The sequence below is a fragment of the Xyrauchen texanus genome, chromosome 49, assembly GCF_025860055.1.
Source record: "Xyrauchen texanus isolate HMW12.3.18 chromosome 49, RBS_HiC_50CHRs, whole genome shotgun sequence".
Classification (NCBI taxonomy): Eukaryota; Metazoa; Chordata; class Actinopteri; order Cypriniformes; family Catostomidae; genus Xyrauchen; species Xyrauchen texanus.
The window spans coordinates 3,699,393-3,718,270 of record NC_068324.1 but is presented as its reverse complement, the minus strand read 5'-3'; the positions used below and the strand labels follow the sequence as shown (position 1 = coordinate 3,718,270).

General features: G+C 39.1%; 2 protein-coding genes across 3 annotated transcripts in view; both read left to right on the top strand.

Moving 5' to 3' along the window:
• Positions 1-6,581, top strand: part of myo5c (myosin VC) — a 28,844-nt gene extending 22,263 nt beyond the window's left edge. For both annotated transcript variants that reach the window (XM_052122929.1, XM_052122928.1), the window contains exons 35-41: positions 1,149-1,303; positions 1,397-1,486; positions 4,041-4,191; positions 4,415-4,718; positions 4,892-5,066; positions 5,897-5,977; positions 6,068-6,581. In XM_052122929.1, coding sequence (XP_051978889.1) covers positions 1,149-1,303; positions 1,397-1,486; positions 4,041-4,191; positions 4,415-4,718; positions 4,892-5,066; positions 5,897-5,977; positions 6,068-6,220 — 1,109 coding nt within the window. In that variant the 3' untranslated portion in view covers positions 6,221-6,581. The remainder of the gene's footprint in view (positions 1-1,148; positions 1,304-1,396; positions 1,487-4,040; positions 4,192-4,414; positions 4,719-4,891; positions 5,067-5,896; positions 5,978-6,067) is intronic.
• Positions 6,582-7,503: 922 nt separating this feature from the next.
• LOC127640522 (guanine nucleotide-binding protein subunit beta-5a-like) lies at positions 7,504-18,795 on the top strand. The gene is made up of 11 exons (XM_052123135.1): positions 7,504-7,757; positions 9,351-9,487; positions 10,657-10,698; positions 10,899-10,975; positions 11,065-11,197; positions 11,303-11,446; positions 13,379-13,470; positions 13,619-13,667; positions 14,414-14,510; positions 17,675-17,841; positions 18,068-18,795. The coding sequence occupies exons 1-11, from the start codon at positions 7,637-7,639 to the stop codon at positions 18,077-18,079; spliced, it is 1,071 nt and encodes a 356-aa protein (XP_051979095.1). The 5' UTR covers positions 7,504-7,636; the 3' UTR covers positions 18,080-18,795.
• The last annotated feature ends 83 nt before the right edge of the window (positions 18,796-18,878 follow it).

Sequence of the window (18,878 nt, the reverse complement as noted above, 5' to 3'; positions counted from 1 at the left end):
GGTTTTCCCAAAATTTCCTATTACTTTGTGCTCATGAGACCAAATCAAATCTGACAACATTTGACAACAACAACAACGGAGGGCAGAATGGAGACTCACAACAATGAGCGGAGCGCCGGATGGCTAAAGCACAGCAAGTTGGCACAGTAGGGAGCACAGGTGGTCCATCAGCCAGTTGTCTCAGTCAGTCGACCCTTGGCATCTGGGTCTGCCCCGTGACCTCCTGCCCGCTGGCTTTCGACACTTCACTTGGCCTCAAGGTGCACACAGCCTGGCACAAGCGTTGTGGGGACGTCACCGCCAGTTAGTGGCAAATTCCGGTTGTTGTTGTTGTTAGGTTTTACGCATGCCACTACCCAAATTGTGTCATCACAGTATGGGCGGACTGTCCACGTGCAGCCCAGCTGTAATATACAGTACGCTTCTGCGCATCATCTGCACGTGCGCCTGCCATTGACTGTGCCACAAAGCAGTTGTTGTGTGCATGCGTTGAATGTGTCCATATGGGCATGCAAATGGGTATACTTTGACATTTTTCACGTTTTACCATGTGTGAGATGGAATGGCACGTGGAAAAACGCAGTATACCCAAAACTTCAACGGGCAATGTGAGTTTGAATCCATTCTGAAGTTCCAAATTTTTTTCCACCCAAAATTGATACCCAATGTGCTGAATTTCAAATAACATTGTTTTGGTCTCAGTTTTGGTTTTTATATTAATATAATTATTACTCAAATGTTTAATCCGCCTAATGTTTGCTCATGTTCTGCACATTGGTTACGCGAAGGTGCAGATGCGTACAACTGTAGTTCCAGCTTCGGCCACTGGGGGCAGTTCAGAAATTCGGAAACCATTCATTTTAGAAGACTTTATAATATACTATATTTATGCATATTCATAATTTTCGGAATAACCTGCAACAGTCAGATATATTTAGAATTTAATTTTCAGCAAATGTGAAAATAAAATGAACGCGCTGCGATTTGTGTTCACAAAGCATGTTATAAGTGAACCATCTTCTCTGGAGCACTGGTTGACTAGCCCTGGAATATTAAATTCCAAATCAGTTCAATTGTAACTAGAGTAATGTAAAATATAAAAAATACTTACTTAGACAAATTGACACTAAGTTGTGTAACCTCTACAGAGCTGAAACCTCGTGGTGTGGTTGTGAATATGATCCCTGGTCTGGCTGCTCATCTCCTCTTCATGTGTGTAAGACATGCTGATTATCTCAACGACGGAAACAAGCTTAAATCCCTCATGCATGCCATTATCAAGTCATTCAAGGATGTTGTAATGGTAAGACGCTGTGCCTGATGGTTGCATGGTTAAACGTTAATGAAAAGTTTCCTTATATAATAATTATGCTGACAATTACAATGACGATTTCAGGTGCACCAAGAGGATTTTGAAATTCTGTCCTTCTGTCTCTCAAACACATATCAATTTCTCAACTGCCTCAAACAGTACAGTGGTGATGAGGTAAAGTCTCACTTTATACATCAACACAGGAAATAAAAGTGTTTCATAAAGTGATTTCATGTTTTTTTTTAAGTTTTAAAGGACACCTTAATTCTGCCAGCAGTGCAGGGGAGTAGTTACATGTAACTAAGAGAAGCGATGCTACTTATTTAACTATATTTTTCAGTATCATGACTGTAGTTTAGCTATTTTCACAGTAGTGTAACTTCACTAGCAAGAAGCTACATTTCCTAATGTGTAGCGCTGTAGCGTCACAAAACGCTATTTTTGTCACATCGATTTTCCGCGAGCACAGGTAGCAAACTATGGCAAGCCAATTTAACATAAATGCTTCCAGTGTTATGCATTGTAATGATATGTTTACTAGTAATACGGTTTCACTTTACAATAAGGTTACATTCGTTATTATTAGTAAACGCATTAGGTATCATGATCAAACAATATAGCACTAATAAAAATACAATTGTTCATTTTAAGTTCATGTTAGTTCATAGTTCATTAACTAATGTTAACAATGTATCAGTATGTGTTGAAATTAACATTAACCAAGATGAATAAATGCTGTAAAAAGTATTGTTCATTGTTAGTTTATGTGAACTAATGTCAACAAATGGAACCTTATTGTAAAGTGTTACCAGTAATATTTCAATTACAGAGCTGTTCATTTGCATATTTACCTATACAAATACAATTCAGAGCTTTTACTAGTAAAAACTTCAAATATATGGATTTACAATTGATTTTTTTACTAGTAAGAATTGTAATTACAGAGGTCTATAACAGGGCTGTCAATTGACCGAGAGAAACTAAATTCAAATTTTCAAAATTTGAATAATATTCAAATTTTAAAGTCAGTTTATTTTTAAATGTACTTTGTTCCTTTGTCCACAAGAGAGCACAATAAATACATAAATTATACAGCACCATTATATTATTGCAAAGAACATTCCTGGCTGTTAAAAAAAAAAGAGTATTTCATTAATGTGCATGAAATAAATTAATTAATTAAACGTTTCAGTCAGCCGATTTTCTCAAATGTTATGTCAAAAGTAAAATGGGGGGGGGGGGGTGGAACGCTTCAATAGGCAGTCCACATGGTGTTACACTTGCACTGATGCCACAGTATGAGTATACTACCCCAGATTAACAGTGAAATAGCACATTGGTTTTTATTCATTACAGTTGAATGTAGGGTAGCAATATTCCCAGACAGCAGTGGTATTCGGCTGAACACTGTGGTGAAGCGGCTCAGACTATGAGCACAGGCAAGGGGCTGACAACAGAATGTAACAGAACGCAAGAATCGTGAGACACATATTTCCAAGTTGAACTCTTTTCCTGACAAAGCTTTTAAAAAATGAATTTAATCTTAGAAACGCTTATGAGGGAGCAAGACTCAACGGCCAATTACTTCAACCAACTGTATGGGGCTGTTAACACCGAACGCTTTTGCAACCATTAACAACTAGTCTTAAAGGGACTTTGGCTTTTTTTAATTTATTTTTTTTATGAAATATTTATTGTATTTCTATTGTACTACATTTCGATTTTTTTTGTGTATATTGAATACAAATTAATATTCAATTGAATGGTGTCACCCTATTTGTTTAACAATTATGAAAATTAACCATGGTTTATTTATAGTAATGTTTTCGTAACCATGGTTTTCTTACGGGAACATCACCCTAATATTACTATCAGGTGATATTATCATATTACTGGGTATTGTTAATATTTTCTGATTGTTATACTGTATATTTAAATAGCTTAAAAAGATAGTTCACCTAAAAATGATAATTCTCTCATCATTTACTCACCCTCATGCCATCCCAGATGTGTATGACTTTCTTTCTTTCTGCAGAACACAAACAAAGATTTTTAGAAGAATATCTCAGCTCAGTAGGTCCATATAATGCAAGTGAATGGTGACCAGAACTTTGAAGCTCCAAAAATCATAGAAAGGAAACATAAAAGTAATCCATATGACTCCAGTCAGAGACAGCATGATTTAGGCAATCTCTTCCCTTTAATTCAGCCGGACAACTGAGGTAAATTAGTTCTTCAAAACATAAGGGCGGAACATACACGGATTTGATGGACACTTCTCAAGGCCAATTGAGATACTTGTTAAACAAATCACCTGATTAAACATATTTTTATTGGTCATTCGGTGCATTCCGTCAAAATTGCCGAAAGTGGAGACACGTGTTTTTCATCAGACAGCGATGATATGGATTATTTTATGTTTCCTTATGTGATTTTTTTTTTTTAGCTACAAAGTTCTGGTCACCATTCACTTGCATTGTACGGGCCTACAGAGCCGAAATTCTTCAAAAAAATGTCATTAGTGTTCAGAAGAAGAAACTCATATACATCTGGGATGGCATGAGTGTGAGTAATTCATAAGAGAATTTTAATTTTTGGGTGATCTATCCTTTTAAATGTAGTTAGCTACTTTTTTAGTAGCTTGTAGTGTAGCTAACTTCTTTTTTAAAAGAGTATCTTGACTACTTTATACTTTTAGTGGTTTCAATATGTCTTCCTCCATCAACAGGAGTTCATTAAGCACAACACTCCACGTCAGAATAAGAACTGCCTGAAGAACTTTGACCTGTCAGAGCACAGGCAGGTCCTCAGCGATCTGGCCATCAACATCTTCCATCAGTTCATCAGCGTGATGGAGGACACACTCTTTCCTATGATTAGTATGGAAATAAACATACACACCGATTAACCCAGATTAAAAACTACAGCTTACAGCACCTTTAAAGGGACACCTAAAAACAAACATTCTGTCAACATTTACTCACCCTCTTGTTTTTCCAATCCCATAAGAATTTCTCTCCAGTGGAACACAAAAGGAGATGTTAGGCTGGTTTAGAAATGACATTTTAGGCTGAACTATCCATTCATCCACCCTTTGTTCAGTTCCAGGGATTTTGGAGCACGAGAGTCTCCAGGGGATCTCCAGCATGAAACCCACCGGCTTCCGTAAGCGCTCGAGCAGCGTGTACGAGGACGGTGAGGGCCTCGGCGGTGGTGAGCCGCTCAGCGTGACGTCCATCTTGCAGCAGCTCACCACATTCCACACATGCATGGCACAGCAGGGCATGGAGCCACAGCTGCAGGGTCAGGTCATCAGACAGATGTTCTACCTGATCGGATCCACTTCTGTCAACAGCATTCTGCTGAGGAAAGACCTTTGCTCCTGTCGTAAGGGCATGCAGATCAGGTAGAATAATAAAACAAAGATTGTTGTGGGACTGTTTTTGCTGTATGTAGCAGAGACTTTCTTATGTATTGTGGTGGAGATCTAAGCTCTACTTGGCGCTGGAACTAAAATAATTGTCTTTATCATTATATCAGTCGTACGGCCACTTCGACAACTAAATTTTTTCCATTCAGGTGTAACATAAGTTACCTGGAGGAGTGGCTGCGAGAGAAGGGTCTGCAGAGCAGCTGTGCCATGGAAACTCTCGGACCGCTGTCACAGGTCGCATGGCTTCTTCAGGTCAACAAAACTACAGATGAGGACGCAGCTGAAATCAAGCAGAGATGCTCTGAGCTCTCGCCTGTACAGGTGCAAACTTTAGACTTAACTTTTCCTTTAAGACAACTGACTAGGAAATATTGTGTTTTTCCTGTAATTGATTTGTGGCATTAAAGGGATAGTTCACCCAAAAATGTTAATTCTCTCATCATTTACTCACCCTCATGCCATCCCAGATGTGTATGACTTTCTTTTTTCTGCAGAACACAAATTAAGATTTTTAGAAGAATATCTCAGCTCTGTAGGTCCACATAATCCAAGTGAATGATGACCAGCGCAACAAGGCAGCATAAACTCCATTGGTTTAATCCATGTCACCTGAAGCGATATGATAGGTGTGGGTGAGAAACAGATCAATATTTATTAATTTTTACTATAAATCTGCACCTTTGACCAGTTCCGACCAGTAGGTGGTGATATACACGGTGCGTGCGGATCGCCAAAAACAAAAGAAGAACAACGTGGAAGTGAAAGTGGATTTAAATGTTGATTTTTTTTCTAACCCACATTTATCTCATTGCTTAAAATGGCATGGGTTGAACCACTGGAGTCTTGTGGATTACTTTCATGCTTCATTTATGTGCTTTTTGGAGCTTCAAAGTTCTGGTCACCATTCATTTGCATTGTATGGACCTACAGTACTACGATATTCTTCTAAAATGTTTCGTTGGCATTCTGCAGAAGAAAGAAAGTCACACACATCTGGGATGGCATGAGTATGAGTAAATGATTTTCATTCTGGGTGAACTACCCCTTTCATTTTAGCATTCTGTCTGTGAAGGAATATCTTTTTTTTTTCGGTGCATATTGTCTTCTTATGTTTGCATCTATGAGAGACTTTGGCATCTTTTCTTCTATAGATTGTGAAAATTCTTAACTCCTACACACCCATTGATGATTTCGAAAAACGAATCACTCCATCCTTTGTCCGGAAGGTGCAGGTACGTTTAAATGGGAGGTTAAAGGGACATGATTATAAATCAATCGTGAATAGGCCCTAGACCTCTCATTGTTTGTCTCCATGGTTACAGGCATTGCTGCAGGAGCGCGAGGGGTCGTCTCAGCTGATGATGGATGCACAGTATCGGTTCCAGGTGACTTTTCCGTTCTGCTCCTCACCACAAGCCCTGGAACTCCTACAGGTGCCCAGCAGCCTCCGTCTGGGCTTCGTCACTCGCATATGACCCCTAACCTCTGACCTTTGGCCCCTCATATTGTGATATTATTTACAATAGTCTTTTCATGATAGAATAGCTATCCGATCTGTTAAAAAGCATGAAGTGACTAAGGGAAAATGCCTTTATGCCGCCTCTGAATGCTGACATAAATGCATTATATAAACTTTGCAGTGTAACTGAATTGTGGTAACACCTTAAAATAAGGTTCAATTTGTTAACGTTAGTTAATGCACAATTAACTTACAATGACTAACATTAACGAAGATTAATAAATGCTATAAAAAATATATTGATAATTGTTTAATGCATTAACTGTATAGTGTTACCTGAATTGTTAATATAAACACATATTTTAAAGCTAATTTTAATAATTAGCTTTTATATATATATATATATATATATATATATATATATATATATATATATATATATATATATATATATTTTTTGTGTATTTACAATCATATGTGCTCTTTTTAATAATGTGAAGAACTTTTTTGATTTTATTCATTTTTGTACCCCATAGTTTTTTACAAGATCAAATGTGAACAAACATGTTATGAGCAGAAACACACATCTCAGTAACCCAAACCAACCTGGAATAGTTAATTTCCCTCTTGTAATTCCTAATAAGTGTTGTCACAATTGTTCTCCCATTGCATCTTTTATAAATCACATTGAATAAATCAATAAACTCAACTGCCAACTGAGTCTCCTCTCTGTTCACTCTTAGTTATCTGCCATGGCTCTCACAATCTGGCTTGGAAATGCAATATTTATGATGGATAATCCTCTAAGGACTAGGTTGGAGAATGCCAAGAGCTAAATGAACAATTAGTAAACCTAACCGGGTGAATCCCACAAAACACATCCCCGGGTTATACTTCAACCCAAAAGAAAAAAATGAGGAATTACATTTGCATACAAGAAAATTAAGCCTGTTTTATTACCATTCATATGTTTTTTTGCATTATATCAATTGATTCTCTTTACTGTAATTCAGTGATGAAAATCATCCTGTCTGGTGACATTTGTATCAATTTAAACAAGATGTAACAAATGCTACCATGATGTATAACTACACTTTAAACTATATTTCTTACATGTCCATAATGAGAAGCACACGATGACACTAATGTCACCTAAAAACTATTAAGGAACTACAGAATCCCATGTAGACGCAGACAGCCTAAATATTGATCATCAGGAGACTAAAACGCATCCGAGTGGGATTCTCTGGGGGTTTCAGGCGGATGCTGGAGAGCGAGAGAGAGAGAGAGAGAGCATCCTTCATCCTTTATGACGTCACGCAAGCAGCATCATCCGTTCGCTCCGTCTCCAGGCTCTCCTCTCCTCCGTCTCTCCGGTGTCCTCGAACCAGAAAAATACACCTCTCCGTGAGCCGTGTGTTTTCTCGTGGAAATGGCCGAACTGGAGGAGATGGCCGCGCAGCCTGGCGACTGTCTGGCGACGCTGAAAACCGAATCGGAGTCGCTGAAGATAAAACTGGAGGAGGAGAGAGCCAAACTGCACGATGTCGAGCGTAAGAGCGCGATTGTATGATCGACACACCTCGGGATTTACCGTGTGTGTAAAATGCAAACAGATGTTAGGATAATTCGGTTTGCTGCGAGGATGTTTAGAGTAAATCAGATCAGATGAGGAGGATCGATCGGTCGTTTTAAACCGATCAGGAAGGTGATGATGATGATGATGATGATGGTTGCAACGGAACGTTTTATTTATATTCTAAAAAAGAGGGTACTCATAATTATTATGCATTTATTACAATAATTATGCAATGTATATTTCATCATTTATTATTATGCATTGAATTGCATTAAGTTGTATGAGTTATAATTTATTTATCAATCATTTATTTAGATTTTATTTTCGAAAGTCTCGCGCACTAAAAAGATGATAAAACCCGAAACTAAAAAACAATCTGCCATTCATTTATTTTTATTAGCAGTTGTTTATTTTGTATAAATCAATAATTTATTATTATTATTATAATAATTATTATTTTTTTATTTTATTTATGTTTTCAAAAAGACTCGTTGCCATCTTAATTTAATGACGTCCATGATAGCAGCCACACCTGATGCCTGTGTTTACATCTGGAAAAAATCTTTTTTTTTAGGTTGTTTACTCTTCTGCAATAGGCTACCCCAGATAGCACTCATACCTCTACGGGATGTCTGTTTAAGAGCGTTTCAAGCATTGCATTCTAAACATCTGCTAAACATCTTAAAAAGATCAGATTTACAAACACTATCTGGGACGTCTTTAAGATGTTTCCTCTCCGATGTCAATATGACTTTGAGATGTTTAGCAGATGGTAATTAAAATGTGACGCTTTCCAGTATGGGTGTGCAATGAAGCATCTGTTCAAATGACAAAATTATCTGGATCTGTCTCTGTATTCTGAAAGAACCGGGTGGGGGCGGGGCTTAACCCGGAAGTGTGTCAAAACTAAATGAAACGTCCATTTTTTAATTTTACTCTGACATTTAGAGTTTCTATTACTAAAACATGCCTTGTCCATGCCTTTTCAAAATAATACCCTAATGATAATAATAATAATAATAATATACAATTATTATTTAAATTAATTATTATTTAGTTCGTTTTTTCTTACCAGATGAAGCTGAATTTGTAGGCCACATTTACTGTGGAATATGTTGTTAACTTTGGTTTCTCCTGATATTTTTGATATTCATATATGCCTGAAACATAATTTTAGCTTGTCTGTGCATGTATAACAACATTATTCTGCAGGCTGGAGGTGTCACGCAAAATGTGAAATGCTAAGCAGACATTTTGCAGTGAATAATATATACAAATTCAAGCATTAAAAGAAATCAATATAGCCTACATTCAGCTGAAAGTCCTGTATGTCTATCAGGGATTGTTACGAAAGGACACCATTATTTAGTCAAATAATAATAAGAATAATATTACATTTATATAGCACCTTTCAGGAGCTCAAGAACACGTAACGTTCTCAAATTTAGCACAGTTTAAAGAAGAACAAGAAGAGACAAAAAAAAGGACACCGTTTCAGTTTCTTCATTTTACCTATGCAGAACAATTCTGAAAAGTGGCATTAAAATTGTGGCTTTTATTCAAACAGTGCATCAAGTGGCGGATAAGATGGATGCTTTGGGTCAGTTTGTCATGAAGACCAGACGAACCCTGAAAGGCCACGGGAATAAAGTGCTGTGTATGGACTGGTGTAAAGACAAGAGGAGAATCGTCAGTTCATCTCAGGTCAGTCTATAAACTAGGTCAAATATACATTTACATTTACATTTATTCATTTGGCAGATGCTTTTATCCAAAGTGACTTACAAAAGAGGAAAACATAAGCGAATCATTTTAAGGAGACATTTGTACGAAAAGTGCTATACTACAAAGTTTTACTAGCATCAGAATAGCATTCAAAACAGATTTAAGTGCAACAAGAATTATTTTTTATTTTTTTTAGTGACTGGTTAAGTGCTCTTGGAAAAGATGTGTTTTTAGCCGTTTTTTGAAGGCAGAAAGTGAGTCTGCTTCACGGATGGAGTTGGGAAGGTCATTCCACCAACGTGGTATGATGAAACTGAGAGTCCGTGAAAGTGTTTTGGTATAACAAGGTGACGTTCCTTAGCCGACCGCCGGCTTCTGGCGGGAGTGTAGATCTGCATAAATGATTTTAGGTGTGCTGGAGCAGACCCAGTGACTGTTTTGTACGCCAGCATCAGAGCCTTGAATTTAGTACGTGCATCAACCGGCAGCCAGTGGAGAGAGACAAAGAGTGGTGTAACATGTGCTCTCTTTGGTTCATTAAAGACCAGACGTGCTGCTGCTTTCTGGATCATTTGGAGAGGTCTAATTGCACATGCAGGAAGTGCTGCAATGAGAGCGTTACAGTAGTCCAGTCTAGTTATGACAAGTGACTGAACGAGCAGTTGTGTGGCATGTACAGAGAGGAAAGGTCTTATTTTCCTGATATTGTAGAGTGTAAATCTACATGATCTTGCAGTCTTTGAGGTGTGGTCTGTGAAATTTAGGTCATATATGCATTCAAGTATACAATCAAGTTTGATAAATATGAAGTAGATCGTGAGCAGCTACATCTCTTAAACTGAACTGAAAGTAATTGGAGTAGTAATGTTCGATATGCAAACGAATCATTCATTCGATTCGGTTCTGTCCAATAAACTGGTCGAAATGAATCGGTTCACAAAACGGTCTGAACGATTTGTTTGTGAAGCGAGAATCGGTTTTAGAGGCTGTGGAGTGAATCTAGCACTGATCTGTGGTCAGTTTTGGCCATTATTCATTCAAACGCCCTCTTGTCATTTCCTTTCATAGTGACATTGTTAAATGATTTGCTCTTTATTTAAATGCTGACAAATGTAATATATATATATATATATATATTCTCTTTTCAGGACGGAAAGGTGATTGTATGGGATGCATTTACAACAAATAAGGTAAATACAGTCTTAAGAAAAAATATGTACGGATATTTCAGTCATTTAAAGGGACCTGATAAGAAATGTGTTCATCGAGTTCCACCTATAACATAAATGCAATTTGCACCATAAACATAATTTTAAAAGTTCTAATATAGTTTTACATGAAAAATATCCAGCAGCTCCATTGTCATTGGTTGTTTGAAATGTCTTGACAGGAGCATGCAGTGACCATGCCCTGCACATGGGTCATGGCCTGTGCTTATGCCCCCTCTGGATGTGCAGTAGCTTGCGGGTGAGCCTAATAGTCAACTCACGATTTCTGTAGTAAATATGTTGTTTTATGCAAGTTTTATTAATTTTATATTGTTGTTGTTGTTTCAGTGGGCTGGACAACAAGTGCTCTGTATACCCTCTATCCCTGGACAAGAACGAGAACCTTGCAGCCAAGAAGAAATCAGTGGCCATGCACACAAACTACCTGTCTGCATGCTGCTTCACCAACTCAGATATGCAGGTAAGGCCCATCAGAGGATGAAATAATTCAAAGTGTCTTGCAATTGTTGAACATTGCCGTACAGGACCTTGCTAATGGTTCTGGTTTGTTTTGCGTTTGCGTTAGATCTTGACATCAAGTGGCGATGGCACATGTGCTCTGTGGGACGTGGAGAGCGGTCAGATGCTGCAGAGTTTCCACGGACATGCGGCTGATGTGTTGTGTCTGGATCTTGCCCCCTCTGAGACAGGAAACACCTTTGTGTCAGGGGTGAGAACAACACTGCTAGTGCAGAACACATCCTATCCAAACCTCACCACAAACAAACCAATGCCACACATTACCTTATGGAAACTTAAAAGTTAACACGAAATCAAAATTGACTCTTATCACATTCTTAATACATGTTCATGGTCTTATTTGGCTTATTTAATCAGTGCATGTTATTCCAAATAGAAAACTGATTGTTTTTTATAATTTAAAGTCAAATATATCAACTATAATAACTTGCTCCACCTCTAAAAACAACCGAGCAATGCCATGGCAACCACCCAGAACGCCATAGGAACCGCATTAAAAATGCAGTAGCAACCGTTTACGTTTAGAACACCTTAGTAACCACATAGCAATGCAATGTAAATCGAAAAGAACACCCTTTGTAACACCCTAGCAACCACCCAGAACACCCTAGAAACCACTTTTAAAACACCCTAACATGCATCTAAACACCATAGTAACCTCATAGCAATGCCCTAGCAACCACCCAAAACACCCTAGAAACCCCATAAAAAATACACCTACAGTACATTGCAATAGCATAGCAATGCCATGGAAACCACCCAGAATATCCTAGCATCAACTTTGCAAATGCCCAGAACATCCTAGAAACCACATTAAAAACACAAATACATAGCTCAAAACACCATAGCAACCGAATAGCAATGCTATTGCAACCACCCAGAACCCCTTAACAACCAACTAACTACACCAAAGCAAACACCAAGAACACCCTACGAACCACATTAAAAATGCACTAACATTGCTCAAAACACCTTAGCAAATGCATGACAATGCCATGGCAACCACGTAGAGAACCCTAGCAATGCCCTAGCGACTGCCCAGGACACCCTAGAAATCACATTAAAAACGCACTAACATTGCTCAAAACACCTTAGCAACCAACTAGCAATGCCCTAGCAACCACCTAAAACATCATAGAAACTCCTATAATAATACACTTTACTCAAGACACCTTACCAAACACATAATGCCATGGCAACCACCCAGAACTCCCTAGAGAGTACATTAAAAACACACTAACATTGCTAATACCTTAAAAAAAACACGCTAATACATTAGCAACCACAAAGCAATGTCATGCCAACCACCAAGAATACCCTAGCGACCACCAAGAACACCCTAACAATGCCCTAGCAACTGCCTAGAACCACATTTAAAATGCCATTGCTCAAAACACCTAAGAAGCCACCTAGCAATGCCCTAGCAACCACCCAAAACATCCTAGAAATGCCTTTAAAAATGCACTCACATCGCTCAAAACACATAAGCAAATGCATAGCAATGCTATGACAACCACCCCGAACATCGTAGCAACTGCCCTGAATAGCCTAGAAACCACAGTAAAAATGCACTAACATTGCTCAAAACACCTTAGCAACCACCTAGCAATGCCCTAGCAAGTGTAACTGTGGCCAGCTGGTACGTGCTGTGCCGTGTGTGTAAACCTCACTCCCCAAGCCTCAAGAGGTGCAGTAGCGACTGACGCTAGAGGCTGTAGCCTTTAGCCTCCTTGTTAGGACACTCGGGTCTCGGGTCGAGCAGGACCTGTTACACAAGCACCTCTCACATTTTCATCAGAGAATGGAAAAATGTAGTTAGGAGTAAATATTGCTACTCCCTGACAGTATAGACCTATATTCATAGATATATCTTTTGGCATTTTAAGATTCTAATTATGGCAATATTTACTCCCTTGATTAAACTTTTTGGGGGACATCAACTTAAGGTTTAGCCAGGTTCATCTGGGAACATTTTGGTACCCACAAGTATAGCAAAACCTGCCCTCACAAACACACACATTCACTCTTCTTCCAATTCAATTTTCACACACAGACACATAAGCACGTTGGAGCTTGTTAGCATGCCTGTGCAGTGACCCGTATGTTCTCCCATCTCTTTCAGGGCTGTGACAAGAAGGCATGTGTGTGGGACATGCGCACGGGACAGTGTGTCCAGTCTTTTGAGACTCATGAATCGGACGTAAACAGTGTGCGGTAAGTATGTCCACAGAGTACTTTTATCATTCAAGATTGAGTGACAGTTAAGGACTTTAGGTGCGGGTAAATATTTATATTTAAAATGTCAGCACCATCTTTGGGTACTGTTTAAGGAGTGATGAATTTGCATAAATTTTCGCTGCAGGTACTATCCAAGCGGAGACGCTTTCGCTTCAGGCTCTGACGACTCCACCGTGAGTCCCTTGCTATGTTTGAAATATTTTGCAGTATGCATCAAACATAAATACTGTATTGAGATCTCTTTTTTGACTCAATATTTTTTATTGTATTTAAAAAAAATTATAATTCTCCCCAATTTGGGATGCCCAATTCCCAACGTGCTCTAAGTCGTCGTGGTGGTGTTGTGACTCGCCTTGATCCGGGTGGCGGAGGACGAATCTCAGTTGCTTCCACGTCTGAGACCGTCAATCTTCGCATCTTATCACGTGGCTTGTTGAGCGCGTTGCCGCGGAGACGTAGCACATGTAGAGGCTTCACGCTATTCTCCGCGGCATCCACGCACAACTCACCATGCGTCCCACCGAGAGCGAGAACCACATTATTATGACCACGAGGAGGTTACCACATGTGACTCTACCCTCCCTAGCAACCGGGCCAATTTGGTTGCATAGGAGACCTGGCAGAAGTCACTCAGCACGCCCTGGATTCAAACTCACGACTCCGGGTGTGGTAGTCGCTGAGCTACCCAGACTCCCAACTCAAAATTTTATTAAACTGACAATGGACATAAGACATTAATGTTAAGACATTTTACACAAAAAATGTATTTCTAACATGATAACTGAATTAAACATGAAACAGAACGAGGTCACATGACAATGTGGCATAGTACTGTTTGAAATGTTTATCATTGCATAATGCATACTGTTTCACATAATAGATTTATAGTCAATTTTCCCCTCATTTTATGTGTTTATAGTGTCGTCTCTATGATCTGAGGGCAGACAGAGAGGTGGCCATTTATTCAAAAGAAAGCATCATATTTGGGGCATCTAGTGTGGACTTCTCCCTCAGTGGTAAGCACTGATCTTTGGAATAGCATACTACTTTACTAATTTTAGCAGTATGCTGTACATTAAAAAAAAAAGATTAAATCAAGCCTATCTTTAAGGTTTATGCATTTCAGTTTCATTAAAAGAATGCATTAAATCGACGGCATTTGTGGCATAATGTTGATTACCACAAAAATATGTTTTGACGTTGAGGTTTTGAAATGAACTTTTTTACTCACCGGCCACTGTGGCTAGTAGTTTCCAAGGTCACTAGCCACTCAGCATTTTCACTAGCCAAAATCGCCTACCCCACAAATAGTGATACAAGTTACTGGAGACTGTAACTGCATGCATTTTTTGAAGACAGAAAGTGAGTCTGCTTCCCGGATGGAGTTGGGAAGGTCATTTCACCAATGTGGTATTATGAAGCCGAAAGTCCGGGAAAGTGTTTTGGTGCCTCTTTGTGTTGGTACAACAAGGCGACGTTCCATAGCCGACCGCAGGCTTCTAGTGGACGCATAGCTCTGTAGAAATGATTTTAGGTATGCTGGAGCAGACCCAGTGACTGTTTTGTATGCCAGCATCAGAGCCTTGAACTTGATACGTGCATCAACCGGCAGCCAGTGGAGAGAGACAAAGAGTGGTGTAACATGTGCTCTCTTTGGTTCATTAAAGACCAGACGTGCTGCTGCATTCTGGATCATTTGCAGAGGTCTAATTGCACATCCAGGGAGGCCTGCAATGAGAGCGTTACAGTAGTCCAGTCTAGAGATGACAAGTGACTGAACAAGCAGTTGTGTGGCATGTTCAGAAAGGAAGGGTCTCTAAAACCCTAAAATGACTGTAAAAATCACAATTTAAACAATTTTAAAGCTCAAATATTACATGAGTTTTAACAGAAGAATGAATGTAAGTAGTTAAGGCAGTTAATGGTGACCACATCTTCAAGCTGGATGCAAAGTATAATTCAGAAGTCCAGTAAATTATTCCATGAGACTCATGATTGTTCTGAAAGCATACAATGAGGTTTGGTGAGAAACAAACCGAAATCGAATGTAATTTATTGTGAAAATCTTGACCGACCATTGCTCTCATGTGTGCATTCACGAGACTGCATGAGAGCAACAGTTATGCTGCATCCTCTCACGAGATGGGGCGTTCAAGCGAAACTCATTTTGTTTATCTAAAACAGCCCAGTTCTGGCAAACCAGCTGCAAACGTGCCGCAAATTTGCCTTTCATAATTTTCACAAGCAAATGAGCTTGTGATTCGCCACAAATGTTTGCCAGAAGTTTGCAACTCTGTACTGGTAGTGGTGAACCCGCAGCAAACCTTTGGCAACAATGGACAATTTGCCGCGAGTTTGCAACAAATTTGCCATGAACTCTCGATTTTTGTAAAGGAGCTCTGCCAAAGCTAGGCTAACAACAGAACATAACACAGCTGCACACAAACCAGAGAAAAGAACTTACTAAACATGTCTGAAGAGTTTGTAGTCAGAGAATAGATGCATTTCTATGCCCAGCCTTATTTGTTTGAAATGACTCAGAGAGATAGACAGAGGAGGCTGAAGGCAGCTACAGTCGCACCATGTCCTAACTTGATGGCAAACAACACGCCATTTAAAGGGGTCATGACATGAGAAACCAAATTTGCCTTGATCTTTTGGTATATAAGAGGTCTTTGTATCATTAAAACGTCCTGCAAGTTTAATATTTTAAGACGTCCTCCCCATTCTAAACGAATCATTTATTTAATCAAGCTCAAAATACAGCTCGTTCTGGATTCATGGTTAGAAGTGACGTGTCGGTTAGAAGTGACGTAACAGCGTTTGCATATGACCGCCTCCAGCACAAGATAACTACGATTTAAGCGCAAGACAACTACGCTCATTTCAGTATCGCCGTCGCCTCACAAGTGTTCAGTCGATGGACAGCGAGCTCTGACAGAGACTACTTGTGCACAGGAAAATTACGATGCCACACAGATGTGCTGTTCCTGGCTGTGGTCAAACAAAACCTCTGAATAAGCTGCCGAAAGATCCAGACGTCAGGGAAAAATGGATGCAGTTTATTTTTTGCGGACGTCCCAGTCACGGCGGTGTTAACTTAAGCGTTTGTTCTGTACATTTTAAGGATGACTGTTTTGAGAACAAATCTCAATATGATGCTGGCTTTGCCAGAAAACTGTTGCTCAAAGATAAGTCCGTGCCGACTATTCTGGGAACAACGACGACGCTAAACTGTAAGTAATCTATTTTAAACTTTAAACTACTTTTTAAAGCGCAATTTCATTCATTATGAATAATCACAGTGTTTTTACTTAGTTTACTTGCATATTGTTCTGGCTGGGAGCGTCAATAATTGATACATAGGCACTGACGTTAGCCAATCATAACAGTGGGCGTTAACACTGAAGTCTTAAATGGAAAACGCCCCCAAAACAGACTGTTTGAATCAGAGGATGAGAAACAGGGTGGGAAAAGGTCATAAATCACTAGATTTTAAAAGTTTTTCTTAAAAAAAAATATATTAATACTATAATTGCACCTAAGGGAACATAATAATACAATAAAAAAAAACATGTCATGACCCCTTTAAGGTATCTTTTCTATGTTCATCAGAGCCTTTGGCCTAACCAGCCACGATGAGCAACAGGACATTCTGTCCATCGCTTGTTTTTGTATTTGCGGCATTGTGCTGTATAACTTCGTCCGCTGTGAAGTAAATACATACAGCAGGGCATAGAAATGCATCTATTCTTCAACTACAAACTCATCAGACACATTTAGTAAGTTCTGTTCTCTGGTTTGTGTGCAGCTGTGTTGTGTTCTGTTGTCAATATAGCTGTGACAGACCTGTTTTTAGATAAACAAAGCGAGTTTTCACTTGAACGCCCCATCTCGCCAGCGGCTGCAGCTTGACTGTTGGTCTTGTGCAGTCTGAGAGCAAACAATGACTTTCATTTTTGGGTGAACTATCCCTTTAAGGTGCATTCAACACAAAAGAACAAATGCTTTTTATTTATGAACTTAAACTTATGAGTGCATTCAACACAGAGATTTCCTTCGACCAAAATGATCAAGAATCAGTGACCTTTTTAAGGAGTGCTATCCTATCCTATGCTAATATCATTTGTATTAAACTCATTGACAGTTCTGTTTGTTGAGTGTTTCATCTGTGTTGCAGGGAGACTACTGTTTGGTGGCTACAATGACTACACGATCAACGTTTGGGACGTTTTAAAGGGAACCCGCGTGTCCATCTTGTTTGGACATGAGAACAGAGTCAGCACCCTTCGAGTTTCACCGGACGGAACAGCTTTCTGCTCAGGATCCTGGGATCATACATTACGAGTAAGGGGATAATTTAAAGTCAACATTTGTGGCAGGGCGGAGGGCGGGGCCGGGTCGTGCTCCTACGCACCCGGTCCCGCATTAGGCTAATCAAGCCTCCGAGGTATAAAGGTCGACTGCAGGGTGTCGTGCGGGAGAGAGAGATTGTTTACGGGCATGTATATTGTTAATATAATATATAATGACTGGTTGTTAAATCACCTTTTCTTATCTATTCTTCCTTCAGATCTGGGCCTGAATCTGGAACATCATCCTGCCTTTTAGCTTCAGCAATATCAGATTGCTTGACTTTATGACCGTCGCTGGAATCCATGATAACCACAGACTCTAATAGTGTGTTGAGTGCAGTAGAGTTTATGATATTGAGGGACTGTAGTGCATCCAAATAGTCAAACCCGAACAGAATCCCGCCTTTAGTGAGCACAATCGCTCAGTTCACCATGTGCTTGGTATTGTGGGACTTTTAGCGTTAATGTGGCCTCTATTTCTATGGCAGCAACTACTCCTCTACACTAGTATACTACTTCAATACTATATATGTACTGTATAAACATGTGGATGCATTCAATCTAGAACATATGTATTTAGTTCAGGTACGAATTGATTTTAACTACTGGTATTCATCTAAATATAGATATAGATATATATATTACATTCCTTATTGTTTAGGTCTTTGCATGAGGCTGTCAGCTGAACAGAGACCAGATTATTATTAACCCCTATACTTATAAAGCATATTGAATGAGTGAAACAGAGGCAGATGTTAGTGATACTGTTTATCGGACACTATATCTGGTTAGCAAGCTAACCGTGTTATGCTCTATCGCTCATTATAGTCTGCCTGTCACTCAGTTATTATGGCACTAGTTGTTTCTTACTATAGCGAAGTGTATATACTATTATATCATATAGAATGTCACAACAACACAGATATCCCCACACTTAATAAATGGATTTTAAACACATAAAGCTCTGTGGCATCTCTTACTGTCATATTTCAAATGTGCTTCATGATATTAATTTATTATTTATTAATT

What these genes read in the sequence shown, in the direction of transcription:
- LOC127640522 (XM_052123135.1), top strand. Translation starts at nt 7,637, where the DNA reads ATGGCCGAACTGGAGGAGATGGCCGCGCAGCCTGGCGACTGTCTGGCG. An exon ending in GGATGTGCAGTAGCTTGCGG is followed by an intron (nt 10,976 to 11,064) that starts GTGAGCCTAATA and finishes TTGTTGTTTCAG; the next exon opens with TGGGCTGGACAACAAGTGCT. An exon ending in TCACCAACTCAGATATGCAG is followed by an intron (nt 11,198 to 11,302) that starts GTAAGGCCCATC and finishes CGTTTGCGTTAG; the next exon opens with ATCTTGACATCAAGTGGCGA.